The 18,844-nt window shown below is 47.8% G+C and overlaps 1 protein-coding gene across 1 annotated transcript in view; it reads right to left on the minus strand.

The window, feature by feature from the left end:
* Positions 1-10,390, minus strand: part of SCIN (scinderin) — a 59,939-nt gene extending 49,549 nt beyond the window's left edge. Inside the window, exons 1-2 of the mRNA XM_069094403.1 lie at positions 10,002-10,390; positions 1,736-1,890 (exon numbers count right to left, since the gene is read on the minus strand). Coding sequence (XP_068950504.1) covers positions 1,736-1,890; positions 10,002-10,206 — 360 coding nt within the window. The 5' untranslated portion in view covers positions 10,207-10,390. The remainder of the gene's footprint in view (positions 1-1,735; positions 1,891-10,001) is intronic.
* Positions 10,391-18,844: the final 8,454 nt, after the last annotated feature.

Genomic DNA, 18,844 nt, shown 5'->3' on the forward strand with positions numbered 1-18,844 from the left:
TCCTCCCTCCCTTTCCCCCCCTCTTCCTTCTTCCCTCTCCTCCCTTCCTCCTTCCCTTTCCTTCTTTCCTTTCCTTCTTCCTTCCCTTCCTTCCTCCCTCCTTTTCCTTTCCTCCTTCCTTTTCTTCCTCCCTCCCTCCCTTCCCTTCCTTCCTTTTCTGACTTTTCAAGGCCCTGCTTTCTCATAGTTCTCCTCTTATCTGACTTCTCCTCCTGAGGCTATTTTAATTGCCCTGATGTGTGATTTTGCTCAACCATTTTTTCTGTATTCCATGCCCAGGTCCAGTGGGGGCAGGCAGTCTATTGGGATGGAACTGTTACAGAAACAATAATAGTAACTAGCATTTCTTCCATACTTTCAGTTTTGCAAAGCATTGCACATGTTATTTCTTGTGTAAAAACAAAAAAAAGTTTAGATTTTGGACAAAGATAGATCACCCCACTGGACAAAAGGAAGAGGTCCTAGGACACCAGTGAAAGAACTTCAACTGTGAAAAAGCCAGTTCTGACTGAGCTGAAACTCCTTAGCAAACCAGCCCCTTGCTTGGCTCTGAGACTGAAATCTTTTCTTCTCATTTCTTCACTTTAAAAGGATTCAATGTCTACAGAAAGACCACAAAGAGTCAAGAGCTGTCAGCTCTTCCTTTGGCAAATGCAGCTCATCTGGCAACCTGAGCCCATCAAAGGCAACAAGATCTGGGAGCTCCGTTGGGTCTCAGTCACCCACTCAGGTGAGGTCCAGGGTCCCAGGCAGGGAGCAAATGAATGCATGTCAGGCAGGATGGAGAGGCAGGAACCCCCAATGACAGGACAGCAGAAGAACACCATCTCCCCCAGTCTGCTTTTCAAGCACCTTTTCTCTCATGAGGAAAAAGGAATAGGGCATTTGATTTACTGCCTGGCCCCATCAGGGGTGTCTAAGTGGAAGGTTCAGGCTTCCTGCACATTGAAATCCTTACATCGGGTGGCCCAATATTCCCCAGCTGATTTCATTTCACTAGAACACACTTAGCCTATGATCACTCACCATCTTGGCTAACCTCCCCCTATAGCACCCAGTCTGCAGGAGCCCATGCCACTGAGACTTAGTGGGTTCACTGGGTCCATGTGACAGGAGCACGATTTCACACATTGACAGAGTGAGATACAAAGGGAAGAAAATTAGTTCGGACTTTCTGAGGTTCCTTCCATCAAGAAGCCAAGATGTCGATACACTGTTCAAGCCCTTCTTTATTTAGGAATAATGAGAAGAAAGGCGAAATGGAAGACCACTGATGCTTTGTATTGGCAAATAAGCCAGGAGATGATGACCTGGACAGTTGTCATCTCTAGAAAAGGACTGTACAAACGGATGGCATGAGGTCTGGGTCCCAGAGTGATCTGATCAGAAGGCCTTCTGGGAGGACCAGCTGTGACGCTTAAGATTGAGAAACCTTACTTACATGGGGGCCATCACCAAATTTTCCAACTCTTATAATCTTTGAGACTAAAAGCCGACACTCCACAGAAGAGAGGAGACCAAACCTCTCACTTACCATCATACAGACTTCCTTGGGGATCTAGGGTTTCAACAACCCCATGAAATGGAAAAGGTCCCTTACACTCTCTTGTATAGACCTGACAAGCACCCTCCCTACTGGCCTCTAACCTTCCTTCCAAGGTCAGGGTGGGACTCAGGCCACCCCGTGGGGTTAAAGAAAGAGCGAGGAGGCTTGTGCTTTGGGCAGATGGTGTACCTTGTACTTCAGGCCTCCTTTGAAATAGCTGACAAAATCCATAGATTCATAACCTTGCAGCTCTCGGCTCTGCACAGGCTTCCCACCAAGGTGGTCATCCATCTGCATGGTAAAGATGGCGGCAGCTCCACTCTCATCCTGAGTGCATTCCTTCCCTAAAATCAGAAGCAAGAGAAGAGCATTAATTCAATAAGATCTAGATCTGAAGCGATCAACGCGTGTGCTCAGGGGTCCTACTGCTCAGGGAAACAAGTCTATGGAGCTTCCCCCAAGAGCCAGGCTCGGGGCCTTTGACAGAGGGCCCCCAAACACATTACCACTGCAGGAGAGCTTTGGACAGCTGGTGAGGCAGGAGAATACTGCCATCCGCCCCAGCAATGCTTTGTTTTGGTTTAAGATGGGGAGGACAGGGACCAGAGCTAAATTCTTTTATTTTTCCCAAAAAATGTTTAAGTTATTGCTATCCTACATTTGGGTGAGTGTTTGAAAAGACAAACCATGGTTCAGATACCAGGCCTGGGATTCTGAGACGATCCCTAAGTGCACCCCTGCCTCCACCCCCCTCCACAGCTGCCCCAGGTGTCCATTCTTGAAGCTGTAAAGGCAGATGCCTAGATCAGATGGTCTCTGATGGCCCTGTTAATTCCAGCTCAGTGGCTTTATGATCTTCCCTAGGCCTTCTCTTCATAAAGTGGGGGTTGTTCCAGCTGATGTCGGGGGGCCATTTACAATGGCAGAGGTATGCTCCACTGGGCAGGGAGTGGGTGTGTGGGTAAGGTATGGCCATTCACTTGCAAGGCCTCCCACAGGGCCCTCATGGCCAGGAGAATGCCTACATTTGATGGTAAATCACCTCATACTTTGGAGATCTGGATGGAGCTGGAGAATTCCTCCAAGGTTATTGTGTCCACCCTCCCCAGGGATGGAAATGCTTGCTCAAGAATGTCCATGCTCAGGCAGGGTCTCTAAGGCACATCTTTATTCTCCAAGATAACTTTTGTTCCCCTTATCTCTCTATGTATATAAAAGCAAAAGACAAGCTAGCCCACATTTCCTTAAGAACATTCACTTGTCCAACCTTTTAATCTCACCAACCTAATCAGCCACATTTAGGGTGAGTTAGGACCACCAGCTCCTCCTCTGTGGAAGGTGGTGATCCCACTATGACTCAGTCCATGATCCCCTCCCTTCCCCCCACCCATTCTACAGAGGCCTAGAGACCCAGTAACTTGCCTAAGATCACATTAGTGGCAAATGGAAGCAGAATTTGAACTCAGGTCTCCTTTCTCCAATGCCCTGTTTTGCCATCAAATCACCATTAACTCTCCACTCCTCTCATCTCTCCCCACTTCAAATCTTTTATTCTACCTCTTCACTTAAAAAAAAAAAAGAAATCCTAATCCCTTAACTTCCATACCACAAAATAAAAACCAAAAGCGCTTGAAGAAGATCCAGACTGCCCTGGGCCAGATGCCCCCATTCTCCACATTCAGGGGCACTCACCCTGCTCAGCCAACAGTCCAAGCCTGCCACCCTGCCAGCCAGCCAAGAGCTGGGAGAAAGGACAGCCTTGCCACAGCACTCAGACCCTGCTGCCCCTGCTCCGCAACACCACCATGGAGTGCTGACCCTCCCAAAGCTGCTCCTCTGGTCTCCATGCTTTTGGGGAAGAAGACCCCAAAATCAGCTAACTCAGCCCAGGCGAAGCTGCTATTGAGGCCCACCCCCTTCCTGCCTAGGCCAGTGATTGACACCCAGGCCTGCCAATGATTCTTTTTTTTTTAATGTTAAACAATTTATTAAAGAATCGTATTGAAGAGGGCAGGAAATGAAATGTACCATAAATGGGTTTCTCCAAATTTTAGGCGACTCAGTTCAATCTGACATTCGCGACTGTTCAGTCAAATATAACTCTATAAATGCTGTCCACATTCTACATTTCATTTCTATTCCTTAACATTACAGAATATATGTGCATTTGAAAATTTTATAAGCTCTTATATTGCTTCAATTTAGTAACCTAAACCTCAAGTCAAACAAGCCAAACATACTTGCAAATACACAATTTATTACAAATAAGCTAACTCCTTCAAAAGTGATTGTGGATTAATCAGACAGAGTGAAGTCTTTTAGACCTTTTTGAAGAGTCTCCATGATACCTGGCATTGCTAAAGTATGGCAGAGTTTTCACAATATGCCTCGAGTCTTCATTTCCTTTTTGGTTTCTATGTCAGCAACATGGAGATATACCGTGGGATATAAAGTGGAATTGATTAAGGTACCACAGGTTTGCATTTATACTCCTTGTTCAAGTGTGGATAAGGGTAGGGATGTGTCTATAGCAAGAATTAAAGTAATCTGAAAACCTAGGCACAATCATCACATTTTAATGCTTCAAATTTTCTTTCAAGGATTTCTTTGTGTGTGCAGAGCTTTTCAGCATTGGACAGTGTCTTCCCCTATTGCCAGTCTTCACAAACTCTTCATAATATTAGTATAGAAGCTCTTAGATTAATTTTATTCAATTTGTTTTTTTTTCTTATTAGAACAAGATGTCATTATTTCCCATGGCACTAGTTACATATCACATAAATCCCCCCAACTTCATCCCTTCTCCAACCACCAACACAGGACTTTCTCTTCTCTCGGCAGACCAAACTGCATTCGAGGTTTCAATATTTTGCTAGTTGATGTTTCAAGGACAATTGCCCTGAAGTCATCCCAGAGCATACTGTGCAGAGAGTAACTTCCCATAGGAGATTAGCATTGGTCCCAGGGATGCTCAGAGCTGGCTTTTTAATCACCATCATTCTGAATAGGGTTCATCAGTCATTCATTTAGCTCTATTCAGTGTTCCCTTATTCCACTTTTTAACAAGATGATCCATTTCTCTTGGTGTATTATATGTTTGAGGCCCTTGGAGTGCTTGCTTAGGAACATGCTTCCCAGTGACTAAAAACTGTCTTCTATAAGATGGCAGAAAGGAAGTCAGTGCAAAGAGAAATCCTGACTTCGTAACCCATAATCTTGCTTCCTTTTTTTAAGGATACAGAAAGACAGAGATTGAGAGAGCCCCTGCCAATGACTCTTAAATGATGATCAGAGATCTGGCCAACACCACAGCGTTACTGGTTACATCCTCAGATGGGCCCTGGTTTGCCAGCCTATTGCAGGCCCCCAGCCAGCAGAAAGCACTGGGTCTGGGGTCAGGGAAACAGGATTCAATTGGGTTGCTATTGCAGCTGTGCCCCCTCTGGGAAAATCCCGTAACCTCTCAGACCCTCATCTGTAAAACGAGCCTATTTGTAGCACCTTCCCTCAGGATTGGCTCAAGCCTAGCAATCCACCTGCACTTTACATCCCAGGGGCAAATAACCATGTAAATGGAGGGCTGGACCAAGAGCAGATGGAGGGCTAGCAGCAGCCAAGGGGAAGGCACCAGGGTGGGAGACCTGGAAGGATCGATGTCTGGATGAAGGGGAGATTTGAACTGAAACTCCAAGGAAACCAGGGAAAGCCAGAGGAAGAGGGGATGAGGGAGGGCATTGGCGGCACCAGACAGATGAGAAGGCATGGAGGTGAGAGAGCAGCCAGTGACAGAGAAATGTCCAGGTTTGGAAAGAGAAGATGAAGTCTTCTTTCTCCTTCAGTAAAGCTGGACAGCACTGTCCACAAAGGTGGTGGGGGGCCAAAGGAAGGTCCCCAGGAGTGGGGAGGATTCATCCAGAGGATTCCTGAGAGCCTCACCTGCAGAACACACAGAATGAGAAAGCCCAGCAGGCTGTGATCTGGACCAGCTGGACTCCCACACCAGTGAGGCTCCATGCAAACCCAAAAAACTTTTCTGAAGCCCTCATCAGGCATATGGGACACAGGAGCTGCTGTTCTCTCCTTCTCTTCTCTTCTCGGCACCCCCACAGAGGAGGAAGTACCACCCATGTCCAAGAACACCAAGTCTTGGTGTCTGTCTGGAGCAATGGATTCTCCAAGAGCATCATAACTTCCTGGCTCCTCCCCACCCACACCCCCCAGAGCTTCATCTGGTGACCCATCAGTATTTGTTGTTTAGTCACAGACTTCTCTCCATGACCCCTTTTGGGGTTTCCTTGGCAAAGGTACTAGAATGGTTGGCCATTTCCTTCTCTAGCTCATTTTACATTTGAGGAAATTGAGGCAAATGGGTGAAGAGACTTGCCCAGGGTCACACTGCTAGTAAGTGTCTGAGGCTGGATTTGAACTCAGGTCTTTCTGACTCCAGGGCCAGCACTCTAACCCCTGCACCATCCATTTATTAAATGCCTATTATGGGCTCCACAGAGGTGGATGAATCTTGGCTCCTGTTCTCAAGGTAACAATGAATAGTGAATAATAGTAAGAATTATAACAATTAGAATTTATATGGAATTTTAAGGTTTACAAAATGCTTTACAAACATCTCATTTGATCCTCACAGCTCTGGGAAGTTGGCGCTGTGGTTGTCCTGATTTTACTGAGCCTAAGTGACCTTCCCAGAGTAACCCAGCTATCCAGTGTCTGAGGCTGGATTTGAACTGGGGTCCAGCACTCTATTCCTAAGCCTGGTGGGTACTGGAGCTGTAGAGGAAATGACCTCCTCCTTCAAATGTGTGATGGAGAAGAATAAGCCTGGGCATAGCCAGACATGCAGCCAAGCTTTAGGGGAATTTCTTTCTTTCTTTCTTTCTTTCTTTCTTTCTTTCTTTCTTTCTTTCTTTCTTTCTTTCTTTCTTTCTTTCTTTCTTTCCTTCCTTCCTTCCTTCCTTCCTTCCTTCCTTCCTTCCTTCCTTCCTTCCTTCCTTCCTTCCTTCCTTCTTTCTTTCTTTCTTTCTTTCTTTCTTTCTTTCTTTCTTTCTTTCTTTCTACGGGAGGCTTGCTGGCCCCAGTAGTTATTCTGTTTTTCTTAACAGCATCTCCCTTTCTTCAGGGTATCATGATCTCACCATTTTCCTGCTCCATTCTTTGGAAGCTGTGCTGTCCCTATGGAGAGGCCTAAATTCAAAGCCTTTGACAAAAATATGAAGCAAATAGAAGGGGCAGTGGAAGGGGGCAGGGACAAAGGGGAGAAGACAAAATTGCCCCCCAAAAGGATGCGATATTAAGACAAAGCCTAGACCAAAGACTGATTGTTAGGCAAAGTCTGAGAGTCCTTCCTTAGAATCTTAAGGAGTGCTTAGCTTCCACAGGGAGGATCCAAGGGAATCCAACTTCACTGACTGAGGTACTTCTTCCCATAACAGTCCCGAGTCTTACATATTCTCCTTCCCAGCTCAAGCAAGCCCACTCACTAGTGCAGATCCGTTCTCATAGGAGGTTGTTTTTCCCACAGTACATTGAGCTGAAATAGGCCTCCTGGGCAGCTCACCCAATGGGGCCATGACTGTGATTCATCCCAGATGCTCAGGGTTTAGTCCAGGAGCCACCATCACGGAGTGACTGGCACTGGCAGCTGCCCTTAGAGCCATCTCCAATCGCCCGAAGCTTCTTGGGCACTTGTGGCCCAAGGTATTTACATAACATCGTGCAAAACAAGCAGGCCCCAAAGCTCTCCAGCAATTACAGAATACACCCAGATCAGACCTTGGCATAGCACCTGACACTTTGCAAAGCCCCTTAATTAATTAAGCCTGGAGAATAGGTTCTTCACGGGATATTATTCCTGCTTTAAAGATGAGGAGACTGTAGCCCAGGGAGGTTAAAGGATTTGCCTGTACTCATACTGTGGGTTGGAGAGGTAGAATTCGAACCCCAGTCTCCTGGGTTCCAAATCTAGAACAGACCTCAATATACCAGGAGGCATCTATAAAAAGCCTCCTCTGAGTAATTAAAATGCAAGCTCTGAGAATGTGACTTGCCATGGAAATCATTAGAAGAAGCTCTCTTCCCCTCCTCCTCATCACAAAACTAACCTCTTCTGGCCAGATGGAGGTTTTGCCCTTGGTACAACTGACAAAGAATTGGTTTGTGCCCATTCTGGGCCCTCCTCAGGAGGAGGGCATGGGATTTGGACACAGGAGGCCAGAGATGTTGCCCTTGGCTCCTGGCAGCCCCGATGTGTGAGCTCAGGTGACTTTCTCAGCCCTTGGTTTTCTCAGCTGGAAGATAAACAGCCACACCTTCTAAAGAAATCGAGTCGGGAAAATGTACTGCTTGGCCTGTGCTGGCCAGCTCCCGGAGACCAGACGCAATAATCCAAGGAAGGACACAGTCACAAAGAGCAGGCCTGTAAGAACAGCCCTGCCCTCTATACGAGGGCTCAGGCCAGCCTTGGAGCCGGCTCTTTTGTAGACTAGGGCCCTCCCTCTGTCCCAGTTACTTCTCTTCCTTTAACCTGTTGGTCCACTTCCTGGTCAGTCAGAAATAAATCTTTGCTCTTGGGGACATGGAAATGTTTTGGATGCATCCCCAGCCAAGGGGTCCCCACAAAAGAACTGGTTCTAAAAATAAGATGAAGATGTGCCTAAGATTATTGCAAGGGTGTGTCCCTGGCCATATCCCTCTCAGAGGAGCCTGGGGAGGTTTGTTTTTAACAAATCTAGCAAACGGAAGCAAGTGAAATTAAGAAGCTTTCTGTGCTATCATAGGCTGTGCTAGAAGGGTGTAGAGATCATTTAGCCCAGTGATATCAACCTCCAATAGAAATGGGGTCCACTAAAGAGGGAGGCATTGCCTTAGACAACCACATAGCAAGCATTATTTATGTTTTATTATATTTTTATTTAGTTTACCAAACATTTCCCAATTACACGTTAATCAGTAGCACTTGGGATCAAGGGTTTGACACCTCTGATCTAATCCTCTTCATTTTACTGATCAGGAAACTGAGGCCCAGGTAAGTTGTGACTTGACCACAATAAGTATAGCAAGTCAGAGTGAGGACTTGAACCGAGGTCCTCAGACATTAGCTCCTGTGTGACCTGGGGAAGTCACTTACCTTCTGTTTGCCTCAATTTCCTCAACTGTAAAACAGGTGTGATAATATCCCCTACATTCCAAGGCTGTTGTGAGGACTACAGAAATATCTGTGCGCTGGGAACACACAGTGGGTGCTTATGAAAGGCTTGTTCCCTTCCTTGGGGATGATGCTCAAACCTTCCAGACTCAGGCTCTGCCTCCACATAGATAGGGGTCATCCTCAAGAGAAGAGCCTTACATCCCAGCAGGACTGTGGCTTCAAGGGTGGGAAAGCACTGGCTGTGGATTCAAGCCTCCGTTCTGCTAATTAACTAGCCAAGTGACCTTGGACAAGTCTCTTCCCCAAATATGGGCCCCCATTTAGTTCTTAATAGGTAATATGAAGGGGCTGGATGGGTGCCACCTAGCTCCTCTAGAAAGATGAGGAAGACTGACAGGGGGCCAGCTGCCCTGGTCTCCAACTTCTTTAGGGCTTCAGAATGACTGTCTAGGTTGTGGTGACTGCCTTACCAGGCATAAGATAAATATTGGAGACCCTCCCCCCCCTTACCAGATGAGGCCCAGAGGAAGAGACTGTCCTAAGGTCACTCAGTTACCAAGCTGCAAAGCCTCAACGCCAGCAAGTCAGTGCAATTCAATGACCTTCCCCCCAGCTCCTGCCGGTGAGGGGGGAGAGGGGCAGAAAGGGGGGGATGCAGACTAAGGGGATTAAAAGAGGCGGAATGAATTAACAGCTGGGGGAGGATCAGGGAAACCTTCCAGTAGGAGGTGGCTCCCGGGCTGAGGCTCGAAAAAAGCCAAGAGGGGAAGCAGAGCGGGCCAATGAAAGGGTTCCAGCTTCACAGGCCGAGACTCGAACATACTCGTTCTCCCACTATAGCTACTGAGGCCCGCCTGAGCCCCAGTTTCCTCCTTTGTAGGACGAAGGCGCTGGATTCTAAATTCTCTTCTGGAACTAACAATTCTCTGATCTTGGGTCGATCCCTGGTCCACTGTGAGCCTCAATTTCCTCATCTAAAAAACGAGGCCCTTTCTAGCTGTCCATCTCTGAGCTCCCGAAAGCACCGTTGCGCGGAGGAGCGGCTGGCGCTCCCCTCCCGGACCTGAACCCCAGCCCCTTCCCGAGGGCTGGAGGAGACGCTTAGCACACACAGACTAGCACTCTCAGCTGCTGGCACACACGCCCTCCCCCGACCGCTCCCAGCGCTGGCAAAGCGAAACTCCGTGCAAAGAGGACGCCCAGGTCTCAGTGGCGACGAGCTGCACACCGCAGCCGCCCGGGCCCCTCGAGGCTGCCCCACCCCTCCAGCCCTTCAGTCCCCACTCCCATCCCTACCTAGCCAGAAGTGCAGGCGGTAGGTGAAGCTGTTGCGGGGCCCCTGGCGGGTGCAGAGCACCAAATAGGCGTCCCCCACGTAGAAGCTGCCATACTGCTCCGTGGGCACCGGCACCAGCTCCATCTTCTCTATGCGCCACACTTGCAGGCCTGGCTGGAGGCCAGCCCGGGCGAACTCTTTGTGGTACAGCTGTTGCGGGGACATGATTGGAGGGTGGGGGGCCCCGGGGACAGAGTGGGAGAGCGGTGACGGGGAAGCGGGATAGCGCAGGGCCACAAGGCGAGCGCACACAGAGGGTGGACGGCGGAGCTGGAGCTGAGCCGCGGAGGCGCTCCCACCAGATGATGGGAGCAGAGAGAGCTGACGGGCGTAGAAGGAGAGCCCGAGTCTGGGAACCCACGGCCTCGCCCAAGTTTATAGGACGCCGGGGGCCTAGGGGAGGGGCTGCCCCCCTTCTTCACCCTCACCCCGTCATGAGGGGTGGGGCCAAGCCACTGACCCCCGCCCCTTCCCAGAGAGATGCCCGCCCCTTCACCTAAGGCAGCCTCGGGTCCCACAGACCTTGGGTGCGGGCGTGTCTGGTGTGAGTATCGGGGTAAGTGTGTGTGTGTGTGTGTGTGTGTGTGTGTGTGTGTGTGTGTGTGTGTGCGTGCGCTGGGCTGAATCTCTAAGAAGTGAAAAGCATTGGTAACTGCCGGCTGCCTGGACCCCCCTGGCTTCCTATGAGTGGACGCTAACAGCCACACAAACACACCGGCACCTCCTGGGAGCATGTCTCCGGAGAGGGCGCCGCCCCGGGCTCCAGGTGTGAGCTGAAATCGAAAACAGGAGCCAGGCCGAGGGAAAGCAGCGCTGGCACCGTTTTCCTTTTCGGTATTAGTCACCAGCTCCATTTCTCCCCAAGGCTCCGTCCTCGGACTAGAGCCCCAACCTGACTGGGAGGGATGCCCAGGGGCAGTGCCACTCCCTAGAGCCCCAGCGCCCAGCCGCGGGGCCAAGCACACAGTGGGCACCGAGCGGAAGGTTTATGGACGCTTGCTGAATGACTGACTGATCGCTACTCAGCCGAAGGCTTCCTCCGGGCTTGCTTCTGCCTTTGCTGAGTAAGCTAGCTCAGCGCTGTGGGGAGTCACTGCTGTGGGGAAAGGGGTCGTAAAAGGGCCCGAGCAAGAGGGGGCGGCGGCAAAGGCGAGCTCGGAGAGCAAGCCTCCAAATGAATGAAGTCTTTGGTTTGCCTGGGGCTGAGGCCGCTCTTCTTGGTTCGTACCAGAATGCCCCACTGTGCCTGCTTGTCCCAACAATCACAGGGGATGGCCTTTCGTAACAAACTCCAGACCCTCTGGTCACTTGAACAGCTAGAGAGTTCTGCAGTGTCAGGAGACTTCATGTGGAATCTTCGTCTGGCTCTCGCTAGCTGGGTGACCCTGGGAAAGTCCTCTCCAGCCTCAACTTCCCCCTCGGTAAAAAAGGGCTAAGAGCCCAGTCACGGTTCCTTCCTAGGTACTGGGAGTCTCAAATGGCATCTTCTGTTATCTTCGAAGTCTGACAGGGGACCGTTGTCATCATTAGAGAAAGCATCTCTCACACACAGTCCCAGGGGTCCAATTTCCTGGAAAGAGTGCAAAACCTGGAAGGTCCTCTCCTGGGACAAAGGCCTCTCAGCCATCCCCAGAGTCGTGGAGGTACAGAAGCAGAAGGGCCCCTTCCTTGACTTCTCCAAGGAGCCCAAGCACAGGATTTCTCTTGAGGCTTCTCTCTGGGAAAGGAGGGTTGTTTATGTGGCTACCTTCACACTGGACTGGCTCTTACCTGGCTTCTGGCCTTGCTCAGCCTCTCTTGGTCCCCACCCAGCTCACACCTCGTGAGCCTGGGTGAAGCCCTCCCTGGCTTTGCCCCAAAGCTGCCCCTGTTGTGCCTGTTTCTTCTGTCCTGGCTGGCAGATGCCTCTCCTGCCTGTGCCCAGAAAGGTCACACCAAAGGGCTCAGAGCCCGGCAGAGTGGACAGGATCAAATTTCAAACTTCTGAATTTCTTCTTCTTTACTGATGTCAGGAAGGTCATGAGCCAGCCACTGATTCTGGCTGCACAATTGGTCTCAGAATAAACGCCTTTTGGAAGAATTTGACATAAAATTAATAAAATTCCCATTCTTTTCAAATAACTGGTTTTTTCCAAGATATAAGAGCAATGTCTTGGGGCAGGCATTCTCTCTTGTGCCATGGACCCCTTTAGCCTGCTGGAACATAGGAACCCCTCAGAATAATACTTTGAAATGTAGACAGAAAAATACAGGGGATGGCTAGGCAGCATGACAGAGAGAGCAAAGGGCCTGGTATCAGGAAGCCCTGAGTTCAAATCCAGCCTCAGACGCTTACCAGCTGTGTGACCCTGGGCAAGTCACTTCATACTATTTGCATCAGTTTTCCTCATCTGTAAATGAGCTGCAGAGGAAAATGACAAACACCCCAGGATCTCAGTCAAGAAAACCCCAAAGGGGGTCACCGAGTTGGACACAGCTGAGCAGCAGCTACAGAAGGTTATAGAGGAAATCAATTCTATTGAGATAGTAAGCCGTGTGTGTGGTGTGTGTATGGTGTGTGTGTGGTGTGTGTAGGGTGATGTGGTGTGTGTCTATGTGTGTGGTGTGTCTGTGTGTATGGTGTGTGTGGTGTGATGGAGTGTGTGTGGTGTATATCTTGTATGTGTGGTATATGTGCATGGTGTGTATGTGGTGTGTGTGTCTATGTGTGTGGTGTATGTGAGTGTGTGTGTGTGTGTGTGTGTGTGTGTGTGTGTGTGCGCGCGCGCGTGCGTGTGAAGGAAGATGGGCTGGTTATATGGGGAGAGCAAAGGCTGAGCCCTGGCAGCTGGGAGTTCAGCCCCTGGGGATTCCCAGAGAACGGGAGGAAGGTTCCAGCCCCCAGCCGAACCCCCTGGGCCAAACTTCTAGGGCAAGAGTCGTGGGGAGGATGGGCCGGGATGGAGAGGTGAGCGATTCCAATGCACAGACCCTTGGAGAATGTATAATTCTTTCCCAGTGGCAGCCCCTCTCTCCTTTACCAAGTCACAAGAACTTCCCTCATGCCAGCAAGAGGTAAGAGGTAACTTAAGCTTGATGAGGAGAGAAGCTCCTCAAAATGAGAGCTGTCCCACAGGCGCACGGCTGCCTCCAACGCCCTGGCGCCCCTTTTGGAGGCTCGCTTTGGGCGCCGGGGGATGAGGTGGCCCTGGGCAGCAGGTCTAGTCCCTGATTAAGAAGAGGCGGTCCGTTGTTGCGCCTCCGAACGCCACCTCAGGTAACAGGTAAAGGATCTTTCAAACAGCTTCTTAATCCCAGAAATAAACAGGTGAATAATGCACGGACCCACCAAGATGACTGGTCTTGAGCACCGAAGCGGAGCCTTCTGGCGCCGCTCCTTCCTTCGCGCATCTCATCTGCTGCCTGCGCCAGGATTCAGTAAAGGGTTATCCAGTGCTGAGCCCCTGTGGTAAGTGAGGTCATCTGGGAAGTTGGAAAGAGCAGTGGGTGGAGTGGAGAGGACCGAGTTCTAATCCAGCCTCTGAGCGCTGTGTCCATGGGCCGGCCAACCTCTTGGAGACTCAGTTTTCTCATCTGTAAAATGGGGGTGATAATAGCACTTTTATGTCAAGACTGTTGGGTTCAAATGACTCACGTATACGTATATATACGTGTATGTGGATACAGAGACGCAGATATCCTGTGTGTGTGTGTATATATATATATATATAGTGATATTGTGATCTTCTGTCCCCAGACTCTGGCCTTGTTACACATACTTGCAGTGCCCAGGCGGGTCCCCAAAGTGAAGCTGGCTCCATCTCCCCTCCTTGAGCCCTTGGGTGCTTCTGAGGAGGCAGTAGGATTCCCCCAGTCCTATCCCCTTGGGGGCCCACATCAGTGTGCCCCCCATATCAATCACCAGTCCATTTATTATCACGCCTCTATAATGTAATCGGGAAGTTAGAGGGCCCCGTAGTGCACAGAACAACCAGCCTGGAGGCAGCATCTGCCCGAGTTCAAATATAACCCCAGACACTTGCTAGCAGTGTGACCTTTGGCAAATCCCTTCACCCTGTTTGCCTCTCACCCGTGTGTGCTCAGACCCAGAATAAGGGGCCTTCCTTCTGTTGCTCCCCAACTCCCTCCTGATGGCGATGCATCCTGCCCAGCTTTGTGTGTCTCACTGGCGAGCTGCCCAGCTTGGAGCCATGCCAGAGCAGAGGTGAGCTTGTGCTTAGACGAGCCTCCCAGGTGAGCCAGAGACTAGTCCAGGCTGGCATGGGCCTGTTCTTCTTGCCCCTGGCCTCGCTGAACGCCCAAGAATCCGTGCTGCCTGGACAAGGACTGGCTTTTCCAGCTCCAAAGACTTTCCAAATGGCATTTTACTCTAAACTGCTTCTCGTTCTGGGCCGAAGGCTTTTATTTTCGCTGCACTTACTGTTTGAAAAACAATGGGGTCATTTGGGGCCCAGGGCTCAGTGACATGGTGAAAGCTGTTTGGATGACTCAGCCCCTTCTGGCTGGCACTCTCACCCCCTGCCGCAGGCCTTCCTGAGCCCTAGGAGCCCCTCCTAGCTTGCCCAGGGGCTTTACATACATCTCTAATACCAGGCAGTCATTGGTTACCCTGATGAGACTGGGGGTGGGGGGAGGGTATCGTGGTGCCTGCTTGTCTCAGGCTTGCTCAGAAGGGGAGCTGTCACCTATGCTTGATGCACAGCCCATCACCCACTCTCTTCTCAGTCTCTTGTAAGCTGGCCTCTGGCTGCACCACTCCACTGAAACTCCGCTTAGCTGCTGGAACCTGCAGGCTTTTCACAGTCCCTCTACAGCCCCCTTATCCCATATACTCCAGCCTCCCCTGGCTTCCAAGCAGCTGGGCCATCCTTCTATTGGCCACCAATGAGTGTGGCCATCATCTCTCTCTGTCGCCCTGTCATCTCTGTCTCTTTGACTCTCTCTCCACCTTTTCTCTTGATGAGCTCAGCAACTCTTACAGGTTATCATCTCTCTGATTACCACCCCCAGCTTCATCTGTGACAATAAGAACCCCACACCCCTTCTTCTAGTTCCCCTCCCCTCCTCCGGCTCTGGGGAGGTGCGGAGCAAGGACTGCCAGGGTTAGGGAACAGAAGGCAGGTCCGATTGAGCTGTGTTCGGTACTTCTGGACAGGCTGGCCAGAGACAACTTGTGGAGGTCTTTAAAGGCGTTTGTAGAGAAAAGGTTGGCTAAGCCTTTAATCAGAGCAATGGAGATTCTCTCTCTTTTCTCTGTTTTCACCTTTCTTTCTTTTCACCTTTTCATGGAGGAAAGGAAAGCCTTCTTGAGGTCAGGGAAGCATTTCATGTTGGTTACTGATTGACTTTTATTACCAACTGGCTTAATTGTGCACATAAAAATACCAAGTTTAATGGCATGAAATCCTGCCAACCCCTGAGTTCTCAGCAGAGAGATTTTCAAAGAATTGGTGAGATGAACATGTACCATGTTTTTATTCTTTTTGGGTTTCTCCTCCATCTGGGTTAGAAGCTCATAATTATTTTTCTATATAAATCAAAGATAAAGATAGAATTCAGGAACCATTTGGATGGATATCGAGTTTTAGAGAAAGCAAGACCAGGAGAATTTTCTTTCCTTTCAGCAAGACTCCCTTACTAGCGTCTTCTGTTTGTCTTTTTTTTTTATGTGAATAACCTTTCATTTCAGCATCACTGTTAATGAAAATGATCTTGTGTAAACCTTTCCTGACAAATAAAAGTTCAGCAGGATAAACACATGGCCCCGTCTGCATCTGGACTGCAGGCAACAGTAGGTGATCAGACCACAGGAAGGAGCTGCTTCTTCTAATCAGCTTGTTCTATGAAGGTAGGTCAAAGAGTATCATGGAAAGAAAAAGAACTAGGCTTCTATTTAAAGGTGAAGTCTAAGTGCTTGAAGAGAGTAATTAGTACCAATGAAATAAAAAGTGTAATAAAAATTGAGAAAGAAAGCATACTACTAAAATCTTTATATGATGTAAATATTATTCTAAGACCCCAGGAAAGGACAAAGCAAAGAAAGAGGGCCATAGAACAAGTTCACAAATGAATATAAATTTAAAAAAATTTTAGCAATGGGATTACAGCAATATGTCCAAAACAATTCACTATGACAAAGTTGGATTTATAAGGGGGATAAAAGGGCAGTTCAAGGTGCCGCCAGGTAGCACAGTAAGAGCACTGGCCCCAGTGTCGGGATAACCTGGGGATTGAATCTGGGCTCAGATACTTAGCACCACACCCAGAAATAACTGGCTGTGTAACCTTGGGCAAGTTACTTAACCCCAATTGCTTTTTTAAAAAAAAGACAGTTCAATATTAGGAAAATACTCAGCATAATCAATCATATGAGCAATAAAACAATCTCATGATTATGCCCTAGGCAAAATATTGTACTGTTTTCTGTTTAAAAATCCTAAGAAAAAGTCATCCTTCTTTAATAGGCTCCAAGGTAGGTATCTCCAGTGAAGAGTTGGAATTATTTGCAGTGGAGAAACACTTGAAATTTTCTCAGTCAGTGCCAGAGTAAAGCAAGGGTGCCGCCTCTCCTCAGTATTGTTTTACAGAGTTATAGTTCTATTAATAACAGCAATAAAACAGAAATTAATGGTAAAATATTGGTAATTAGGAGACAATTACCTGTTTGCAAACAATATTGCGGTTTTCTTAGCAAATCCCACACAATCAGTGAAGAAGCTTGTCAAGATGCTGAAATCACTTCATTAAAATAGTGGAATACAGTAGAAATTCCAAACCATGCCCCCGGCACTCTGGCCATCCTCCTTCTGCCACATACCACCATAAGTCAATAATGGATGAAAGGCGATCTAAATATATTAGGGCACATCACCCCCTCCCCACCAAAAAAAAAATAGAAGAAGGAGAAAAACTTGTCTTTGAGATTTCTCCATTCCAATCAAACTGACCTGCGACCCTTCCCTGAATTCCAACCCTTGTATAGATAGCCCCCCAAGTCTGGAATATGCTCTCTCCTTGAGTCTACCTTATAAAATTCCTAACATCCTTAAAAGCACAGTTCAGGGTCTTCCTCCTGAATAAGATCTTTCCCGTTCATCCTCTCCTTACTTAATAGCATTTTCTCCCTGCCTCTCAAAATTAATTTCTATCACTTTATGTATTCTTTCATTTATCTACCTGCATAATTGGTGTTTTCTTCCCACTCATCTTTAGAAGGTAAACTTGTCAAAGGCAGAGATTGCTTTCATTTCTGTCCAGTGCCTTGCAAATAGTATTTTTTAAAATCAGAAATATGTTGAATTGAAGCTGAATACATAATCAAAACACAAGGGGACATTGCAAAAGGCAAACTAGATTATTATCATTGCATAAAATTTAAAAGCTTCAGTATAAACAATATCGATGCAGCTAGAATAAGAAGAGAAATCACTGACAAAGGAAACAGTTCAGCATCAAATATCACCAGGAAACACCAATATCCAAGATATGTGGAAAAGCAGCTCAAACACCTAAGACCCAAATGAAATCCCCTCTAAAGAAGTGATCAATGTTTTCCAGCTATTAGCATTTGCATGGAAAAGAATGTTTCGAATCACTAATAATAAGAAAATACAAATTAAAATAAATAAGGTTCTGCTTCACACCCATCAATTTGATGAAGTGAGAGAAGATAGGAATATAGTCAATGTTGTAAGGATTATGGGAAATCCAGATCTTCAGTAAACTGTTGATGAAGCAATGGATTGTTCCAGCCATTCTGGAAAATATTTCAAAATTATATGAGAAAAGTCATGAAGCTATTCATGCTCTTTGAACCACAACCATAGAAGGGCAAAAACAGAAAAGTTCCCCGTAGATCCAAATCTCCATAGCAGGACCTTTTAGGTAGCAAAAACCTGACAACGAAGAGGGTGCCCATCAAGGGGAAAAGAGAACACACTTTGCTGTATAAATATAAATGGAATGCTATTGCTGTTGGGTTGGGGTTTTTGTTTGTTTGTTTGCTTATCTTGTTTTGTGCCATATAAAAGGTGAGGAGATTTAGAAAACCAGGTAAGACTTCTAGGAACTGATACAGAGTCAAGAGAAGGCCATGCAAAATGATGAAAATTATGTAGATGAAAGCAGGGCTAAAAAGTGGCCAAAATGTATCCCAAAGAGATCATAGAAGTGGGGAAAGGACCCTCATATACAAAAATATTTGTAGCAGCTCTTTTTTGGTGGCAAAGGGGATGCCTCTCAACTGGGGAATGGCTGAATAAGTTGTGGTATATGAATGTAATGGAATACTACTGTGGTATAAGAAATGAGGAGCAGACAGACTTCATAATAACCTGGAGAGATTTACCCAAACTGATGCTGAGTGAGGAGAGCAGAACCAGAGCTTTGTACACAGTTACAGACACAACCTATGTGTGATGACCAGCTTCAATAGACAGGGCTCCTCTCAGCAATGCAAGGTTATAAGACAACTCCAAAGGACTCAGGATGGAAAGGGACATCCACACCCGGACAGAGCCAGAGGCTGAACACAGACTGAAGCAAACGACCTGCTCTCTCTCTTGTGTCTTCTTTTGTTCCCTCTTTCTCATTGTTCATTCCATTGTTTATAACCCTTCTTTACAACGTGACTAATGTTTATGTGAAGGCATTTTTAGAACATATATTAGATTGCATGCTGCTGTGGCTGGGGGAGGAAAAAATTTGGAACTCAAGGGATTGTGGAACTGAATGTTGTAAACTAAAAGTAAGCAAATAAATAAATAAAATAAAATCCTAAAAAAAAGTGGCCAAAAGAAGATGA

The sequence above is a fragment of the Petaurus breviceps genome, unplaced genomic scaffold (assembly GCF_028583685.1).
Source record: "Petaurus breviceps papuanus isolate PSGF00001 unplaced genomic scaffold, PetGlider_PUasm1.0 218, whole genome shotgun sequence".
Taxonomy (NCBI): domain Eukaryota; kingdom Metazoa; phylum Chordata; class Mammalia; order Diprotodontia; family Petauridae; genus Petaurus; species Petaurus breviceps.